The sequence below is a fragment of the Saccoglossus kowalevskii genome, chromosome 10, assembly GCF_978046115.1.
Source record: "Saccoglossus kowalevskii chromosome 10, keSacKowa6.1, whole genome shotgun sequence".
NCBI classification, from domain to species: Eukaryota; Metazoa; Hemichordata; class Enteropneusta; family Harrimaniidae; genus Saccoglossus; species Saccoglossus kowalevskii.
Window position 1 is genome coordinate 35,761,826 of NC_140650.1, and position 22,383 is coordinate 35,784,208.

The 22,383-nt window shown below is 30.8% G+C and overlaps 1 protein-coding gene across 1 annotated transcript in view; it reads left to right on the forward strand.

The window, feature by feature from the left end:
* Positions 1-22,383, forward strand: part of LOC144355711 (bridging integrator 3-like) — a 57,465-nt gene that overhangs the window by 29,745 nt on the left and 5,337 nt on the right. Inside the window, exons 4-6 of the mRNA XM_085504804.1 lie at positions 221-416; positions 2,572-2,754; positions 13,674-13,808. Coding sequence (XP_085360930.1) covers positions 221-416; positions 2,572-2,754; positions 13,674-13,808 — 514 coding nt within the window. The remainder of the gene's footprint in view (positions 1-220; positions 417-2,571; positions 2,755-13,673; positions 13,809-22,383) is intronic.

Consider the following 22,383-nt stretch of genomic DNA (forward strand, 5'->3'; position numbering starts at 1 on the left):
GTCATACAAACATCTTGTACCAAATGATTCAAGTCACTCACTCAGGTAGTATAGGATGACATTGACCTTGCATGTTACACTTAGGTTGATATCATTATTGTACTGCCATTGCCATTGTACATTATATACCAGGTATATAACATAAAATAATTATTGATCCCCCTTGAAGTTAGAATTGTAAACAGATGTCAAACCAATTTCTTCTTTCTCATTGATGTAGTTTAGATGAAGCTACAAAAAGGCTTTACAAAGATATGAAGAAAAGTATTGATTGTATTCAGACTTTATCTAAAGCTCAAAGCCGAGTTACTCAAGATCTGGCAGCAAGTCCAATCTGTCAAAACGAAGAAGAACTCAAGCCTTTGGAAGATCTTAACAATGGGGTGGCAAAACTAGAAGCACTCACGGCAGAATTAGTAAGTATTGTAGTAAAATCAGACATTTGATATCCTGTTTATGTCAAATTCGACAATGCTACTAGCCCAAAATGGATTTCCTGTTCAGCAATGTTCATGTCATTCATTGTACATAAAGAAACACAAACTAAACAACACTTGCTTGTGCATTTGAGAATAGTGCAAATAGAAGCGAATACATATAAACACCAGTTACCCCCCCCCCCCCCATGGTGATCAATGATTTTTAGTTGTTCAGAATAGCTGTATTTGGTGTTTATTTTGATGTAATGTGTTTACACTTGCAGTTCTCATAAAAATATGATGCTTTCTTCTGTCCAGGTTATATGATAAATACCAATATTTGATGGGTATTTTTGTGAGTGTACATATATGTATACTGATATGCATTCAAATATCAAATGGTTAAATCACCGGGGCAAAACATTTTGATTTGTTATTTTGACAGGGTCCAGTTAATCTCCAGTCACATGACCCCAATGTAAACAATCTTTGCAAAACATGAATTATCAAATTCCTGAATATTTCAGCTTTCAGAAAATATATAGTTTGCTATAAATATGTTTTGATTTGAATTGCTCAGATCATTTTAACTAAACGATGGGATTTCCCATGTTGCTACCTTAAAAATATCTGATCTTCAAATGCGAGCCTAGTATACATGCAAAGTAAACAAAGTGATTTTAGATTTGTTAAAAATTAGCTCAAATGCTGTGGACACTATATTTAATTCGTCACTGGTAGCCTAGTGGTTATCGAATCAGACTCGTGACCGGTAGACCCAGGTTCAAAGGCTGAACATCAAAGGGTCGACCCCTACCCTGGGTGAGTGTGCCTCAGACTCAATGGGAAGGCCAATTCCACTGGCCGAGATTCATTCACTAACGAATGCGACTTTGAGGAACATTGGTTAAGGTCTGCAGGTGGCTGTGTTTGAGCGAGCCTGGTTGTTACCAGGATAGCGCATTAAAATTGCCATTTGACAGAGAGATGGCCACACAGCCCTGTCTTGTAGTCTCAAACATGAATATGACTTCTGTGGCAAAAATGCAATATGTGTCAGCACTGGCACTTGCAATTTGCACATACAAAAAAAAGTCAGGAATGACAGCAGTGACATTCAATGGTGGGAATTGCGAAGCCAGTTATAAAAGGTTTATAGAATTGTGAACAACTATTTACGAGAACATTAGCGAAAGAAGCCCATCACAATTGTCTTTGGGAGGGGGGGGGGGTAACTGGTACAGGTTACAGAAAATAAAAAAGGCATTTTTATACATGTTTTTCCAGGAAATAAAATTAAAGTTCCAATTTCAGTAAAAAATAGGTTTTTACACTTTATAGGTAAAGCAAATTCCTAATTACATTTTATTAATATATTTGATAATCACAAGTTCTCACCTCTGCCCCGAAATTGGTAACTGCTCCCAAATTGCTACATGTACATTTTTCCTGGCTGCAAAATTTGAGTTATAACAATTTAAGTTATTATTAGCAAAATAACCTTTTTGGAGATTATGAAAATCAGCCTTAAATCAAATGGTACCTAGCAAAACCTAATCCATGCAGTTTGCACATGTTTCAATTTTTCATGACACATATTTTCCTAAAATTTTTAACATATTCTGTAAGTGATATCGGATCATGTCTACCTGTCTTGAAATTCCATGAATTATAAAAAAATAAAATAAAAAAAATTTGGTGGGACAAAAATTATAAAGGTTGTGGCGTTAAAAAAAAAAAATCAGGAAGGTTTGGCATGACAAAAATGCAAAAAAATTAGTCAATGGATATTTACAATCTATTTAGTCTGAAAGTTAATAAAGAAATTAAATAAAGTTACATGAAAATTTTAGTGATGAAAAATATACCAAAGTGTTAGGAATGTGTGAATGGTAATCCTGCTAGATTTAATTTAAATATTGAAAAGTGAATATCTACTGGGATGTTGCTGTATCTGTTAAATTTATCACACAAAAAACATTGTTATACTCTTATCTTGTTAAGTGGTAATTAGTGAGATTGACCCACCCACACTACAAGTAATTTACTGGTATATTAGAAATTGTCATTGACAGTTTCCATCGGATCTAATCAAAAATGGTAATGAAATGAAACAAATTTATTTTAACAATTCTCTTTTTTTTAATTGCAGAATAGCAATGCTCATCGAACTATGGTGGAGCCAATGAAAAAATTTGGTACAATCTTTCCTAGTATATATCTAGCAATCAAAAAACGTGAACAGTATTTGCAAGAGTACAGGAAATGTCAAGCAAAAGTTGAAAAGTATCAAGACCGAGAGAAAACTGGACCAAATATTGTTAAGCTGGAGACTGTAAGTGTTAATGATGGCAGATGATGCAGAAGGTCTATTAATCTGTCATTATCACTGCAAGATCCCACTATAACTATACTGCCCTAGACAATTGTGTGATAATAACTATAATGCCCCAGACCATTATGTGATAATAACTATAATGCCCCAGACCATTATGTGATAATAACTATAATGCCCCAGACCATTATGTGATAATAACTATAATGCCCCAGACCATTATGTGATAATAACTATAATGCCCTAGACCATTATGTGATAACTATACTGCCCCAGACCATTATGTGATAACAACTATACTGCCCCAGACCATTATGTGATAATAACTATAATGCCCCAGACCATTATGTGATAATAACTATACTGCCCTAGACCATTATGTGATAATAACTATAATGCCCCAGACCATTATGTGATAATAACTATAATGTCCTAGACCATTATGTGATAATAACAATACTGCCCTAGACCATAATGTTGTCCCAATATAATACATATACTTTCCCATTCCATTATAATACATATACTTTCCCATTCCATTATAATACATATACTTTCCCATTCCATTATAATACATATACTTTCCCATTCCATTATAATACATATACTTTCCCATTCCATTATAATACATATACTTTCTATTCCATTATAATACATATACTTTCCATTCCATTGCAATACATATACTTTCCCATTCCATTATAATACATATACTTTCCATTCCATTGCAATACATATACTTTCCCATTCCATTATAATACATATACTTTCCCATTCCATTATAATACATATACTTTCCCATTCCATTGCAATACATATACTTTCCCATTCCATTATAATACATATACTTTCCCATCATATTATAATACATATACTTTCCCTTTCCATTGTAATACATATACTTTCCCATTCCATTATAATACATATACTTTCCCATTCCATTATAATACATATACTTTCCCATTCCATTATAATACATATACTTTCCCATTCCATTATAATACATATACTTTCCCATTCCATTATAATACATATACTTTCCCATTCCATTGTAATACATATACTTTCCCATTCCATTATAATACATATACTTTCCCATTCCATTATAATACATATACTTTCCCATTCCATTATAATACATATACTTTCCCATTCCATTATAATACATATACTTTCCCATTCCATTATAATACATATACTTTCCCATTCCATTATAATACATATACTTTCCCATTCCATTATAATACATATACTTTCCCATTCCATTATAATACATATACTTTCCCATTCCATTATAATACATATACTTTCCCATCATATTATAATACATATACTTTCCCTTTCCATTGTAATACATATACTTTCCCATTCCATTATAATACATATACTTTCCCATTCCATTATAATACATATACTTTCCCATTCCATTATAATACATATACTTTCCCATTCCATTATAATACATATACTTTCCCATTCCATTATAATACATATACTTTCCCATTCCATTGTAATACATATACTTTCCCATTCCATTATAATACATATACTTTCCCATTCCATTATAATACATATACTTTCTATTCCATTATAATACATATACTTTCCCATTCCATTATAATACATATACTTTCTATTCCATTATAATACATATACTTTCCCATTCCATTATAATACATATACTTTCCCATTCCATTATAATACATATACTTTCTATTCCATTATAATACATATACTTTCCCATTCCATTATAATACATATACTTTCCCATTCCATTATAATACATATACTTTCTATTCCATTATAATACATATACTTTCCCATTCCATTATAATACATATACTTTCCCATTCCATTATAATACATATACTTTCCCATTCCATTATAATACATATACTTTCCCATTCCATTATAATACATATACTTTCCCATTCCATTGTAATACATATACTTTCCCATTCCATTATAATACATATACTTTCCCATTCCATTATAATACATATACTTTCTATTCCATTATAATACATATACTTTCCCATTCCATTATAATACATATACTTTCTATTCCATTATAATACATATACTTTCCCATTCCATTATAATACATATACTTTCTATTCCATTATAATACATATACTTTCCCATTCCATTGTAATACATATACTTTCCCATTCCATTATAATACATATACTTTCCCATTCCATTATAATACATATACTTTCCCATCATATTATAATACATATACTTTCCCATTCCATTATAATACATATACTTTCTATTCCATTATAATACATATACTTTCCCATTCCATTGTAATACATATACTTTCCCATTCCATTATAATACATATACTTTCCCATTCCATTGTAATACATATACTTTCCCATCATATTATAATACATATACTTTCCCATTCCATTGTAATACATATACTTTCCCATTCCATTATAATACATATACTTTCCCATTCCATTATAATACATATACTTTCTATTCCATTATAATACATATACTTTCCCATTCCATTATAATACATATACTTTCTATTCCATTATAATACATATACTTTCCATTCCATTATAATACATATACTTTCCATTCCATTATAATACATATACTTTCCCATTCCATTATAATACATATACTTTCCCATTCCACTATAATACATATACTTTCCCATTCCATTATAATACATATACTTTCCCATCATATTATAATACATATATTTCCCCATTCCACCATAATACATATACTTTCCCATCATATTATAATACATATATTTCCCCATTCCATTATAATACATATACTTTCCATTCCATTATAATACATATACTTTCCCATTCCATTATAATACATATACTTTCCCATTCCACTATAATACATATACTTTCCCATTCCACTATAATACATATACTTTCCCATCATATTATAATACATATATTTCCCCATTCCACCATAATACATATACTTTCCCATCATATTATAATACATATACTTTCCCATTCCACCATAATACATATATTTCCCCATTACACCATAATACATATACTTTCCCATTCCACCATAATACATATACTTTCCCATCATATTATAATACATATATTTCCCCATTATAATGATATACTGCCAAATTCTGCTGTATTATAATTACTATACTATCCAGACCATTTTTCTTTTTGACTCCCGTGCACAAAAAGGGAGTCTTTGCAGTTAGTGTGTCTGTATGTGTGTATGTGTGTATGTGTGTGTGTGTGTGTGTGTGTGTGTGTGTGTGTGTGTGTGTGTGTGTGTGTGTGTGTGGGTGTGTGTATGTGTGTCCGTCTGTTCCACTGCTATCTCAAGAACCATACATCAGTTTTTGATGAAACTTGGTGCATAGATGCTCTGGGCCAATGCGCAGATTTGATTAGGTTTTGGTAAAAATCCATGCATATTAATTACCTAATTTGCATGATAATTAGCTGATTTTTGGCTGTTTCATGACTGTTCCACTGATATCTAAAGAACCACTCATTGGATTTTGATGAAACTTGGCACACAGATGCTCCAAACTAATGCGCAGATTTGATTAGTTTTGGGTAAAAATCTGTGCAATATTAATTACCTAATTTGCATAATGACTAATCAATTTTCGGCTTTTCCACTGATATCTCAAGTACTAATCATCACATTTCAATAAAACTTGGTACATAGATGTCATAGGACACTGCACAAACCTGAAAGTTTTTAGGGTAATATCAGTAGATATTAATTACCTAATTAGCATAATTAATTAATTTTCAGCTTTTGATATTTCAAGTACTAATCATCACATTTCAATGACACTTGGTACATAGATCTTCTAGGATTATGCAGAGACCTAATTAGTTTTAATTGGATATTAATTACCTAATTTGCATAATGTTCCACTGATATATAAAGAACCACAAATTGGATTTTAATGAAACTTTTAAAGACAACTATGCAGAAACCCAATTAGTTTTTGGTAAATATTTATGCTTATTAATCTCCTAATTAACATAATTATTTAACACTGCTATCTCAATTACTGATCATCACATTTGAATAAAATTTGGTACATAAATGCTCTAGGACAATAGACAGGCCTGATTAATTTTGGGTTAAAATTTGTTCATATTAATTCTCTAATTAGCATAATAATTCATAATTTTTTTGTTCTGTTCTGTTCATATTAGTTACCTGATGTACATAATTAGTTTTCAGCTTTTCTATCAATATCTCATGTACAAGTAATTTTGAATTAATTTTTAATGTGTCTTCAATACTCTCAGCACACGGGAGATCTTTCTAAGCTTTCTTTAATTTTGTTTTGGATGTAAAATTCATTATTTTACTACAAAGTGAGAAAGGTAAACAGATTCATAAAGTGAAAATTATGTATTTTTAAATTAATAAAACATGCTGAAGGCCTGCAACTTTGCTTTTAAAATAGTCACAGTATTTCCTGGGATTATCTTTTATTATCTTACCCTCTTTTTACTGTTATATTTATAATTAGGATTTTTGAACAAAAATGATACCTTCGCTGAAAACTATTAACCCATGATTTTTTTTAGCGCAGAAATGTTGTTAAAATATAAATGCTTCACACAACAATTACAATTTGTATGTAGGTGAATATCTGACACTAGTTTGCATATCAATTAAATATTTTAACTCTTTGAATATCTGACACTAGTTTGCATACCAATTAAATATTTTAACTCTTTGAATATCTGACACTAGTTTGCATACCAATTAAATATTTTAACTCTTTGAATATCTGACACTAGTTTGCATACCAATTAAATATTTTAACTCTTTGAATATCTGACACTGTTTGCATACCAATTAAATATTTTAACTCTTTGAACATCTGACACTAGTTTGCATACCAATTAAATATTTTAACTCTTTGAATATCTGAAACTAATTTGCATACCGATTAAATATTTCAACTCTTTGAATATCTGAAACTAATTTGCATACCAATTAAATATTTGAACTCTTTGAATATCTGACACTAGTTTGCGTACCAATTACATATTTTAACTCTTTGAATATCTGACACTAGTTTGCATACCAATTAAATATTTTAACTCTTTGAATATCTGACACTGTTTGCATACCAATTAAATATTTTAACTCTTTGAATATCTGACACTGTTTGCATACCAATTAAATATTTTAACTCTTTGAATATCTGACACTAGTTTGCATACCAATTAAATATTTTAACTCTTTGAATATCTGACACTAGTTTGCATACCAATTAAATATTTTAACTCTTTGAATATCTGACACTAGTTTGCATACCAATTAAATATTTTAACTCTTTGAATATCTGACACTAGTTTGCATACCAATTAAATATTTTAACTCTTTGAATATCTGACACTAGTTTGCATACCAGTTAAATATTTTAACTCTTTGAATATCTGACACTAGTTTGCATACCAGTTAAATATTTTAACTCTTTGAATATCTGACACTAGTTTGCATATCAATTACATATTTTAACTTATTGAATATCTGACACTAGTTTGCAGACCAATTAAATATTTTAACTCTTTGAATATCTGACACTAGTTTGCATACCAAATAAATATTTTAATTCTTTGAATATCTGACACTAGTTTACATATCAATTAAATATTTTAACTCTTTGAATATCTGAAACTAATTTGCATACCAATTAAATATTTTAACTCTTTGAATATCTGCCACTAGTTTGCATACCAAATAAATATTTTAACTCTTTGAATATCTGACACTAGTTTGCATACCAATTAAATATTTTAACTCTTTGAATATCTGACACTAGTTTGCATACCAATTAAATATTTTAACTCTTTGAATGTCTGACACTAGTTTGCATATCAATTAAATATTTTAACTCTTTGAATGTCTGACACTAGTTTGCATACCAATTAAATATTTTAACTCTTTGAACATCTGACACTAGTTTGCATACCAAATAAATATTTTAACTCTTTGAATATCTGACACTAGTTTGCATACCAATTAAATATTTTAACTCTTTGAACATCTGACACTAGTTTGCATACCAATTAAATAATTTAACTCTTTGAACATCTGACACTAGTTTGCATACCAATTAAATATTTTAACTCTTTGAATGTCTGACACTAGTTTGCATACCAGTTAAATATTTTAACTCTTTGAATATCTGACACTAGTTTGCATACCAATTAAATATTTTAACTCTTTGAATATCTGACACTAGTTTGCATACCAGTTAAATATTTTAACTCTTTGAATATCTGACACTAGTTTGCATATCAATTAAATATTTTAACTCTTTGAATATCTGACACTAATTTGCATACCAATTAAATATTTTAACTCTTTGAACATCTGACACTAATTTGCATACCAATTAAATATTTTAACTCTTTGAATATCTAACACTAGTTTGCATACCAATTAAATATTTTAACTCTTTGAACATCTGACACTGTTTGCATACCAATTAAATATTTTAACTCTTTGAATATCTGAAACTAGTTTGCATACCAATTAAATATTTTAACTCTTTGAATATCTGACACTAATTTGCATACCAATTAAATATTTAACTCTTTGAATATCTGACACTAGTTTGCATACCAATTAAATATTTTAACTCTTTGAATATCTGACACTAGTTTGCATACCAATTAAATATTTTAACTCTTTGAATATCTGACACTAGTTTGCATACCAATTAAATATTTTAACTCTTTGAATGTCTGACACTAGTTTGCATACCAATTAAATATTTTAACTCTTTGAATGTCTGACACTAGTTTGCATACCAGTTAAATATTTTAACTCTTTGAATGTCTGACACTAGTTTGCATACCAAATAAATATTTTAACTCTTTGAATATCTGACACTAGTTTGCATATCAATTAAATATTTTAACTCTTTGAATATCTGAAACTAATTTGCATACCAATTAAATATTTTAACTCTTTGAATATCTGACAATAGTTTGCATACCAAATAAATATTTTAACTCTTTGAATATCTGACACTAGTTTGCATACCAATTAAATATTTTAACTCTTTGAATATCTGACACTAGTTTGCATACCAATTAAATATTTTAACTCTTTGAATATCTGACACTGTTTGCATACCAATTAAATATTTTAACTCTTTGAACATCTGACACTAGTTTGCATACCAATTAAATATTTTAACTCTTTGAATATCTGAAACTAATTTGCATACCAATTAAATATTTCAACTCTTTGAATATCTGAAACTAATTTGCATACCAATTAAATATTTGAACTCTTTGAATATCTGACACTAGTTTGCGTACCAATTACATATTTTAACTCTTTGAATATCTGACACTAGTTTGCATACCAATTAAATATTTTAACTCTTTGAATATCTGACACTGTTTGCATACCAATTAAATATTTTAACTCTTTGAATATCTGACACTGTTTGCATACCAATTAAATATTTTAACTCTTTGAATATCTGACACTAGTTTGCATACCAATTAAATATTTTAACTCTTTGAATATCTGACACTAGTTTGCATACCAATTAAATATTTTAACTCTTTGAATATCTGACACTAGTTTGCATACCAATTAAATATTTTAACTCTTTGAATATCTGACACTAGTTTGCATACCAATTAAATATTTTAACTCTTTGAACATCTGACACTAGTTTGCATACCAATTAAATATTTTAACTCTTTGAATATCTGAAACTAATTTGCATACCAATTAAATATTTCAACTCTTTGAATATCTGAAACTAATTTGCATACCAATTAAATATTTGAACTCTTTGAATATCTGACACTAGTTTGCGTACCAATTACATATTTTAACTCTTTGAATATCTGACACTAGTTTGCATACCAATTAAATATTTTAACTCTTTGAATATCTGACACTAGTTTGCATACCAATTAAATATTTTAACTCTTTGAATATCTGACACTAGTTTGCATACCAATTAAATATTTTAACTCTTTGAATATCTGACACTAGTTTGCATACCAATTAAATATTTTAACTCTTTGAATATCTGACACTGTTTGCATACCAATTAAATATTTTAACTCTTTGAACATCTGACACTAGTTTGCATACCAATTAAATATTTTAACTCTTTGAATATCTGAAACTAATTTGCATACCAATTAAATATTTCAACTCTTTGAATATCTGAAACTAATTTGCATACCAATTAAATATTTGAACTCTTTGAATATCTGACACTAGTTTGCGTACCAATTACATATTTTAACTCTTTGAATATCTGACACTAGTTTGCATACCAATTAAATATTTTAACTCTTTGAATATCTGACACTGTTTGCATACCAATTAAATATTTTAACTCTTTGAATATCTGACACTGTTTGCATACCAATTAAATATTTTAACTCTTTGAATATCTGACACTAGTTTGCATACCAATTAAATATTTTAACTCTTTGAATATCTGACACTAGTTTGCATACCAATTAAATATTTTAACTCTTTGAATATCTGACACTAGTTTGCATACCAATTAAATATTTTAACTCTTTGAATATCTGACACTAGTTTGCATACCAATTAAATATTTTAACTCTTTGAATATCTGACACTAGTTTGCATACCAATTAAATATTTTAACTCTTTGAATATCTGACACTAGTTTGCATACCAGTTAAATATTTTAACTCTTTGAATATCTGACACTAGTTTGCATATCAATTACATATTTTAACTTATTGAATATCTGACACTAATTTGCAGACCAATTAAATATTTTAACTCTTTGAATATCTGACACTAGTTTGCATACCAAATAAATATTTTAACTCTTTGAATATCTGACACTAGTTTGCATATCAATTAAATATTTTAACTCTTTGAATATCTGAAACTAATTTGCATACCAATTAAATATTTTAACTCTTTGAATATCTGCCACTAGTTTGCATACCAAATAAATATTTTAACTCTTTGAATATCTGACACTAGTTTGCATACCAATTAAATATTTTAACTCTTTGAATATCTGACACTAGTTTGCATACCAATTAAATATTTTAACTCTTTGAATGTCTGACACTAGTTTGCATATCAATTAAATATTTTAACTCTTTGAATGTCTGACACTAGTTTGCATACCAATTAAATATTTTAACTCTTTGAACATCTGACACTAGTTTGCATACCAAATAAATATTTTAACTCTTTGAATATCTGACACTAGTTTGCATACCAATTAAATATTTTAACTCTTTGAACATCTGACACTAGTTTGCATACCAATTAAATAATTTAACTCTTTGAACATCTGACACTAGTTTGCATACCAATTAAATATTTTAACTCTTTGAATGTCTGACACTAGTTTGCATACCAGTTAAATATTTTAACTCTTTGAATATCTGACACTAGTTTGCATACCAATTAAATATTTTAACTCTTTGAATATCTGACACTAGTTTGCATACCAGTTAAATATTTTAACTCTTTGAATATCTGACACTAGTTTGCATATCAATTAAATATTTTAACTCTTTGAATATCTGACACTAATTTGCATACCAATTAAATATTTTAACTCTTTGAACATCTGACACTAATTTGCATACCAATTAAATATTTTAACTCTTTGAATATCTAACACTAGTTTGCATACCAATTAAATATTTTAACTCTTTGAACATCTGACACTGTTTGCATACCAATTAAATATTTTAACTCTTTGAATATCTGAAACTAGTTTGCATACGAATTAAATATTTTAACTCTTTGAATATCTGACACTAATTTGCATACCAATTAAATATTTAACTCTTTGAATATCTGACACTAGTTTGCATACCAATTAAATATTTTAACTCTTTGAATATCTGACACTAGTTTGCATACCAATTAAATATTTTAACTCTTTGAATATCTGACACTAGTTTGCATACCAATTAAATATTTTAACTCTTTGAATGTCTGACACTAGTTTGCATACCAATTAAATATTTTAACTCTTTGAATGTCTGACACTAGTTTGCATACCAGTTAAATATTTTAACTCTTTGAATGTCTGACACTAGTTTGCATACCAAATAAATATTTTAACTCTTTGAATATCTGACACTAGTTTGCATATCAATTAAATATTTTAACTCTTTGAATATCTGAAACTAATTTGCATACCAATTAAATATTTTAACTCTTTGAATATCTGACACTAGTTTGCATACCAAATAAATATTTTAACTCTTTGAATATCTGACACTAGTTTGCATACCAATTAAATATTTTAACTCTTTGAATATCTGACACTAGTTTGCATACCAATTAAATATTTTAACTCTTTGAATATCTGACACTAGTTTGCATATCAATTAAATATTTTAACTCTTTGAATATCTGAAACTAATTTGCATACCAATTAAATATTTTAACTCTTTGAACATCTGACACTAATTTGCATATCAATTAAATATTTTAACTCTTTGAATATCTGACACTAGTTTGCATATCAATTGAATATTTTAACTCTTTGAATATCTGACACTAGTTTGCATACCAATTAAATATTTTAACTCTTTGAATATCTGACACTAGTTTGCATACCAATTAAATCTTTTAACTCTTTGAATGCCACCATTTTGTCTTCAAAATGTTATGAAACATTTTGTTACTGGTAATTTTTAGATAATTTGGATAAGATGGTCATAATTTCTTAACATCAAAATCTGTTGTGGAAGGTGACAAAAATTGATGTTTGCTTTCCAAAGGTCAAAGGTCAATTAGGAGCATCGTATATTATTAGTTTTGAATCAATGCATATGGTAGCTGTTCATTAAATCAAATCACATAGGATCACTGTCTAGCAACTCTAGTTTAATATAGTTTTAATTTATCATTTCTCACAGAGCAGGAAGGCATTGAACGCAAGCAAAGAAGAATATGATACAATTCAACTACCATTGATGGAGGAATTGCCAAAGTTTTTTGATGATCGTATAGAGTATTTTCAGCCATGTTTTGAAGCTCTCATCAAATCCCAGGTAAAACCTAAATAGCTGGTATCATTAGTCACAAATGTTTTCCATGATTGTATGCATTAGCTGTGTCTTATTTTATGGCTACCTTTACCTGAACACAATAGAGGCTATACAAAATTCCAAACACTATGGCTTCCCATGATGTAAAACCCTTTGCTTATACTCTAAACAAATACTTAAGTTTTGGGGTCTAGTGGCTATTTTTTCTTTCAAGTTTTCTACTCATTTCTCAGATGAACTTCACATGTTTAGACATGGTGTGTTGTTATCTTCAGTTATTTTAGGATTTTGATGTGATTAACTGATTGGCCCTATTTTTGTGAAAATCACTCAATTTTAACATCAAACCTTTCTCTGCTATGCCTGTTTATTCAATGTTTTTTGCTGGCAAAATTGATTATTAATTCATGCCAGTATAGTACATGTAGCTGCTCCAGTGAAAATTCTTTGTCCTACTTTTTTAGAGCAGACAAATATTGGCTGCCATGCTTCTTGTTTGGAATGCTAATTAATTTTTAAAATGTCTCCAATACTCTCAATACTCTAAGCTTTCTTTGAATATTAAATTTTTCTTATTTCTTTATAGTAGAGTTTAATTAATTTTTTATTAACAAATTCAATATGTTGTAAAGTCTAAGTGTTGTAAATGAATTTCTCACCCCATAAAATATCCGGGAGAAATCACAAATACTGTAACTTTGTGTGATAAAGTTTGTTCTAAGGCCAATATTATTTCCACAAATGTTATTGATGAAATGCCAAGGGGTGTTGGCATTCACAAAAGAGATGGAAATGTGCTTTATTATCTGATGTAACTCTAAATGGGAGTCAGTTTATATGCTGTTGTCTGACAGGTTACTCAATTAGAGGTGATGTATTTATTTGTATCAACCCACCTGTTGCAGAGATGCAATATGTGATAATGTGAATATGTAGTGTTATCATATTTAATGAATGTATTGCATTCTTAACTACCGGATTCGGCTGATACCCCCGCCCTGGGCGATCTTATGGAGGATTCGATTTTTTTTTAGAAAAATGTGGACCAAAAGATCTTTTGGCAGATATTACGAGGCCCATCTTGTCTGGAAAAATAACCCTGCGTTGATAAAAATGGTCTAGAAAAAAAAATGTTTCGCGTTGACCAAATATAATCATGCAAAGTATAAATTCAAAGTGTTTTAATACATTGCTGAGAGGTCGCATTTTACGTGAACAAGAACATGCACTAAGAAGGAAAAGCAAGTCAAAGTCGAAACAGGGTGCATCATGGACATGACACAACTGAGTGACAACTGAGTGATCAGCGACATCATTTTGGGACGCATTTGAACTTCAAATACTTTGCGAAACTTGCTGCGCGGCGATGTGTGTTGACCCACAGTCGGAGGGACTGTGGTTGACCGAAGTTTGACCCCAAGTCACGCGCTGAACTGGCGCGTTACCTTAGCAACCTTTTTCTTTTGTGGTTCGCGCATCGATCTAGTAAAATTGTTATTATATCCGACGATACTGTAATTACGCAACTTGTATGCAACTCTGTACTGGCTTTGAATATATCAACGTCGTTTACTGAGTGCACTGCTTTTCTAATTACGCAAATTTGTTTACAATATTGTACCAGCTTCGAATATTTCAACTTTGTAATGTATTGCTTTCATGATAATTACGCAAACTCAAGTTAATTTTTACTATTGTTAGGATGCTGACCCGGGTATTGGTTCTGTGAATATTTCAATATTACCGACTTGATAATGTGTTGCATTTGTAATAATTACGCAAACATAAACATGGGCGCATTTAAATCATTAAAAATGATAGTAGTCGGGTATCTACGGAAAGTCGAGAAAATATTTTAAATACTTGTGATTCACCAATGTTCCAATGGTGATTTTTTTATTCGAAATGAAGTGAACATGTAATATAAACCATACCATGCGTCAAGTTAAATTTTACTATAATATAATAAACTCTGGACAGCGCACTTCGATCGCAATATTCACGTACATTTCGACTGAACTCTGATAACCACGCGTTTGAGTTCACGCACTGATATTTAAATTCGGGCCACCCAGCTTGACGCAAATCAATATAGTTACTTGTCATGTGTTCAAAAAATCTTTCAACTCTCACAAATACCATGAACGCGAAGAACTAACTGGGGGTTAACTGAAAGAGAACGTCTTTTTTGGAGAAAAACACGTCAGTACAAGATTATGTGTAGAAGGTTAGCTTTATAGAACATACATGACGTAACGTACGTAAATCAATATAGTTACTTGTCATGTGTTCAAAAAATCTTTCAAGTCTCACAAATACCATGAACGGGAAGAGCTAACTGGGGGTTAACTGAAAGAGAACGTCTTTTTTGGAGAAAAAACACGTCAGTACAATATTATGTGTAGAAGGTTAGCTTTATAGAACATACATGACGTAACGTACGTAAATCAATATAGTTACTTGTCATGTGTTCAAAAAATCTTTCAACTCTCACAAATACCATGAACGGGAAGAGCTAACTGGGGGTTAACTGAAAGAGAACGTCTTTTTTGGAGAAAAAACACGTCAGTACAAGATTATGTGTACAAGGTTAGCTTTATAGAACGTACATAACCGCTTAACTGTGTTTTTTAATAATCATGTCGCATGTGAAACGCAGGAGACATTTTAGTTCGCCCATTTCTTGTTTACCGACATTTTGTCTGGAATGCGATACAGACAAAAATTAAGTATTACTGATAACAACCAAGAGGCTCGAACCAGGAAGGCTTGGATATTTTAAACTTTGTAAATAGCATTCTTTTCAAGCGTAGACTTTATTCGAGTGTAATAATACGCAACAACAATTCGTATACAGCATTGGTTTTATTGAAGTTTTAATGCTTTTCAACTTCACAGTGAATTATTTTAGCGTCATATTTGAAATAGCGCGCTCGATACAAGATGTCGGACGGGAAAATTGGGGTCTGTAAAAATGTTTGTTGGTTCAGTCAGGCAATGTGTGGACCAAAACATCGCCCACTATTTGAAACATCGCCCATGGGCGGGGTTTAGGATAGGCGGGGTATCAGCCGAATTCGGTAGTTTTAGTAATACTAGTTCTGCATTTCCAATTTTTCAGTGATACAATATAATCGAATATATTCATATTCATGACCTGAAAATTGTTCAAGATGAACCTCCTTTTTGACTCCCATGTGCGAAGCACAAAATGGGAGTCTTTGCAGTTAGTGTGTCTGTATGTGTGTGTGTATGTGTGTATGTGTGTATGTGTGTATGTGTGTATGTGTGTGTGTGTGTATGTGTGTCCGACTGTTCCACTGCTATCTCAAGAACCATACATTGGTTTTTGATGAAACTTGGTGCATAGATGCTCTGGGCCAATGCGCAGATTTGATTAGGTTTTGGTAAAAATCCATGCTCGTTAATTATCTAATTTGCATGATAATTAGCTAATTTTTAGCTGTTCTATGACTGTTCCACTTATATCTAAAGAACCACTCATTGGATTTCGATGAAACTTGGTACATAGATGCTCTCAACATATGCGCAGATTTGATTAATTTTTGGTAAAAATCCGTGCATATTAATTACCTAATTTGCATGATAATTAGCTATTTTTTAGTGGTTTCATGACTGTTCCACTGATATCTAAACAACCACTCATTGGATTTTGATGAAACTTGGTACATAGATGCTCTGAACTAATGCTAGGTTTTGATTAGTTTTTGGTAATAATCCGTGAATACTAATTACCTAATTTGCATAATGATTAGTCAATTTTCGTTTTTTCCACTGATATCTCAAGTACTAATCATCACATTTCAATGAAACTTGGTACATAGATGTCATACGACACTGCACAGACCTGATAGTTTTTATGGTAATATCAGTACATATTAATTACCTAATTTGCATAATTAATTAATTTTCAGCATTTGATATAAGTAGTTAGCATTACATTTCAATGAAACTTGGTACTTACATACTCAAGGACTATGCAGAGATTGATTGTTTTCGATAAATATTTGTGCATATTAATCACCTAATTTGCATAATTAGTTAATTTTCAGCTTTTCCACGGGTATCTCAAGTACTAATCATCGCATTTCAATGAAACTTGGTACATAGATCCTTTAGGACTATGCAGAGACCTGATTAGTTTTAGGGTAAATAATTGTGCATATTAAATACCTAATTTGCATAATTAATTTTCAGCTTTTCTACTGATATCTAAAGTACTAATCATCACATTTCAATGAATATAGAATTATGCAGACCCAATTAGTTTCCGGTAAATATTTGTGCATATTAATCACCTAATTTGCATAATTAACCAACTTTCACACTGATATCTCAGGTACTATACATCACATATCAATGAATGTACATGGATGCTGTAGGACAATAGACAGACTTGAATAATTGTGGGTTAAAATCTGTACATATTAATTACCTAATTTGCATAATTAACCAATTTTAAGCTTTCACACTGATATCTAAAGTACCGTAAAAACTCCAAAATTTCGACCGGTTTTAAATAATTTGGTGTTAGAAATGTGACGTGTTTTTAGAGTCAAAATTAAGGTGCATTTTCGGACGGTCGAATTTTTCAGAATAGAAATCAGCAAATGAAAAAATGGGGATGATAGACAGTGTGCTTCATTAGTTTTTAAAAAATGCAATGTCCGTCAATTGACGTAAACTTCCTCATGTTTCACGGTAAAAGCAAAGGTCGTGGCCGAGTTGTAACTCAAAATCTAAACAAAGTCATCAATCAGTATTATGACAAGCAAAACAAAACATCAAGACGCGGAGAAGAGGTCAGCACAAAACTAATAGGTCAAAAGACAAAGCTGTCTCGCACTACCTAGGAAAACTTGCGAATGTTCGAAGTACAGGTACCCATTGGACAAAAGATACATGGAAGTTTAGCAAACTATCTCCCCGACCCAGTGCAATGTATCCGGTTAGAATCAAAGCTCACGTGTCCCTTATTTGAGGGACCAAATTCTGCCGTAAATTCGCCCTTGGATTAAAAAATAATATGGGATATAAGAAAATAAAATGGGACTTTTAAGGTGTATTTTGGCGTCATTTTTCGGACATTTCAATCAATCCTGCCGGCTAAAATAGAGTCTAAGTTTTACCGTAGTCATTGACGTCTGTCTACTCAAGAGTACACGTGTATGATTTTTATCGTGACTAGCGTGAGCGGGTAAGCTTCCTTTCGAGAATGAGCTGTTATCACTGTGAACAATGTTAAATTATTCTTCAGATGACCAGTTTATTTTTTAAAAACAACTAATTTTTTTATTTAAAAAAAATCATGCCGTTTTCGCATCAAAATCCAAGCCAAAATATCGTACTACAACATCAATCTCTTCCGCATTGCGTTCAATAACATTAACATATTTAAATAAGCTATGGTAATTTGAACACGTTGGCATCATCCAGCTTTTTGATTGGTTAATTAGCGATTTGACCTATTTGACCTAAGAGAACATGGCGGATATCCTACAGCATCAAACGTTTATACGAGACCGGAATCATTCGCTTACGATGAAACTAAGTTGACTTTTATTTGTATTTCATAACCATTCAACAAATTTATTTTGTGTACATTATTATAATCACTACTGAGTACAGTAATAATCAACAATTCAGAAACGCAGCATGCCGAGATTTTTGTGTTCGTTTTTATTTGAAACTTCGTTTATTTAGAATATATTTTCGTTACCAATAAAATAAAAATCTCTCAGTCAATCAGAAACCCGGATTCATGCCTTCGAGGAAGGTCCCGTTTGAACGCTCACATCGGTTTTTTTTTTGTTTGGGGGAAAACTAAAACTGGTCGCAATTTTCGAATAAGAATGAGTCGGCAATTTTTAGTGGAGTCAAAAATTTGGTGGTAAATAAAACACCGAAACCCGGCAAATAAATAGGCGATCGAATTTTTAGAGGGGTCGAAATTTTGGAGTTTTCACGGTACTAATTATTCCATTTCAATGAAACTTAGTACAAAGATGCTCTAGGACAATGTACAAACCTAATTAGTTTGGGGTAAAAATCTGTTCATATTAATTCCCTAATAAGCATAATAATTCATAATTTTTTGGTTCTAATCACATTTCAATTAAACTTGGAGACATAGATTTTCTGTTACATTGCGCAGACCTCATTAGTTTTACACTCAAATCTGGTCATATTAATTTTCTGATTTGCATAATTAGTTTTCAGCTAAGTAATTTCGAATTATATTTAATGTGTCTGCAATACTCTCAGCACATGGGAGTTCTTTCTAAGCTTTCTTCGATTTTTATTAGCTCTGCTGTCGACTTTGTCGAGCGGAGCTTATCATATGAGTGATTCGTTGTGTTGTCACAGGAAGCGCTGTCCCAGCACAAACCTGTGTCATATGACGCCTTACTAGCCGATTTTGGCTAAAATTTCGCTCCGCCGCCTCTTTACAACAGTGTTTATACGCGGAACTTGATATTGCTTTTTACATTTTGGGTTGCCTTTGAATCACATATTTTAGTGAAACATTGTTTATAGAGTGAAATATTATTGTCATACATAATTCAATCTTTAAAACAACAGAAACTAACACATAATAACGATAATCAAATTTGTGTTTGAAGTTCGGAAGTAGTTGCGTTATTTCCGGTTTCAACTAGTTCGAAAATAGAACGTCCTTGAGCGCAATAAAATCTTCGCTGGTTCCCGGCGTCCTTTGCGAATGGTAGGTACGCCATGTCACTTGAGGCGGGAACCAGCAAAAATAAAATCACGCGTAGAACTCCATCCGAACCAGACTCTAGCAGCGTAAACTTATTGCAATTTGCACAATTTGGGCCCAGTTTGTTCTTACAAGTTTTCTAAGTTTCATTTATCATTATTTAGTAAACAGGTCTCTGAAACGATTTAATATATTCGTAAAATACGTGACAATCGACGATTGACTTCGAAACAAAACGAAATTTCGAACAAACTCCGGGCACACCTAGCGCGATATGCGTCAGATCGGTGTAGAAGACGCCGACCTGCAGCGTCAATGATGAGTGATTGTTTGTCGTCGTCGTCCGGCGTCCGTCGTGTGTGTCAATGTTTTACTTTTTCGACTTCTTCTTGAAAACTACAAGCCTGAATGCTTTGATACTTGGTGTATATGCACCTTGGGTAGACCTCTCTCAGATTTGTTCATTTCATGATCATATCTTCAATTCTCTAATTTTGGTGAATATTTTTGTAATTTTTGGTAAAAAGTGATATTTTCGACTTCTTGTTAAAAACTGCAAGTCCAATTGCTTTGATATTACATATATAGGTACTACATGTGAATCTCTCTCAGATTTGTTCATTTTGTAATGATATCTTTAGTTCTCTAATTTTGGTGAATATTTTTGTCATTTTTGGTAAAAAGTGATATTTTCGACTTCTTGTTAAAAACCGCAAGTCCAATTGCTTTGATATTACATATATAGGTACTACATGTGGATCTCTCTCAGATTTGTTCATTTTGTAATGATATCTTTAGTTCTCTAATTTTAATGAATATTTTTGTCATTTTTGGTAAAAAGTGATATTTTCAACTTCTTGTTAAAAACCGCAAGTCCAACTGCTTTGATATTACATATATAGGTACTATATGTGGACCTCTCTCAGATTTGTTCATTTTGTAATGATATCTTTAATTCTCTAATTTTGGTGAATATTTTTGTCATTTGTGGTAAAAAGTGATATTTTCGACTTCTTGTTAAAAACCACAAGTCCAATTGCTTTGATATTACATACATAGGTACTACATGTGGACTACTCTCAAATTTGTTCATTTTGTAATGATATCGTTAATTCTCTAATTTTGGTGAATATTTTTGTCATTTTTGGTAAAAAGTGATATTTTCAACTTCTTGTTAAAAACCACAAGTCCAATTGCTTTGATATTACATATATAGGTACTACATGTGGACCTCTCTCAGATTTATTCATTTTGTAATGATATCTTTAATTCTCTAATTTTGGTGAATATTTTTGTCATTTTTGGTAAAAAGTGTTATTTTCTTCTTGTTAAAAACCACAATCATTTATGGTGAAAAATGATATTTTTGAATTCTTGTTGAAAACAGCAAGTCCCATTGCATTGATACTATGCATATTGTTCATTTTCTAATGATGTCTTCTGTTCTTTAATTGAAATGTGCATTGCTAACAGCGGAGCTATCTCAGCCGAGAGGCTGCTTGTTATTGTTGAATTACTGGTCTTTCTATTTCACAGCCCAAATCTTATGCCAAAGGCTGTAAAATTGTCTGTAAACTAGAAAAAAGCGATCTGGATGCTTTTAGAAACATATTTGTGCAACAGAACAAATATATACTAGATTTGGAAAGGAGAATACGTAGTCTTGAATCCAAGATTAGTTTTAACGATGGCTGTATGGAAAATGTACCACCTGGTATTTCCGAAGAGCACTGTGAAGTCACACATTCTCCACCGCAAGCTCCGCCATATGAATCTGAATCAGATCGGCTTAATTCAATTATTATTGGAGATTCACTTCTTCGAGATATTGATTCA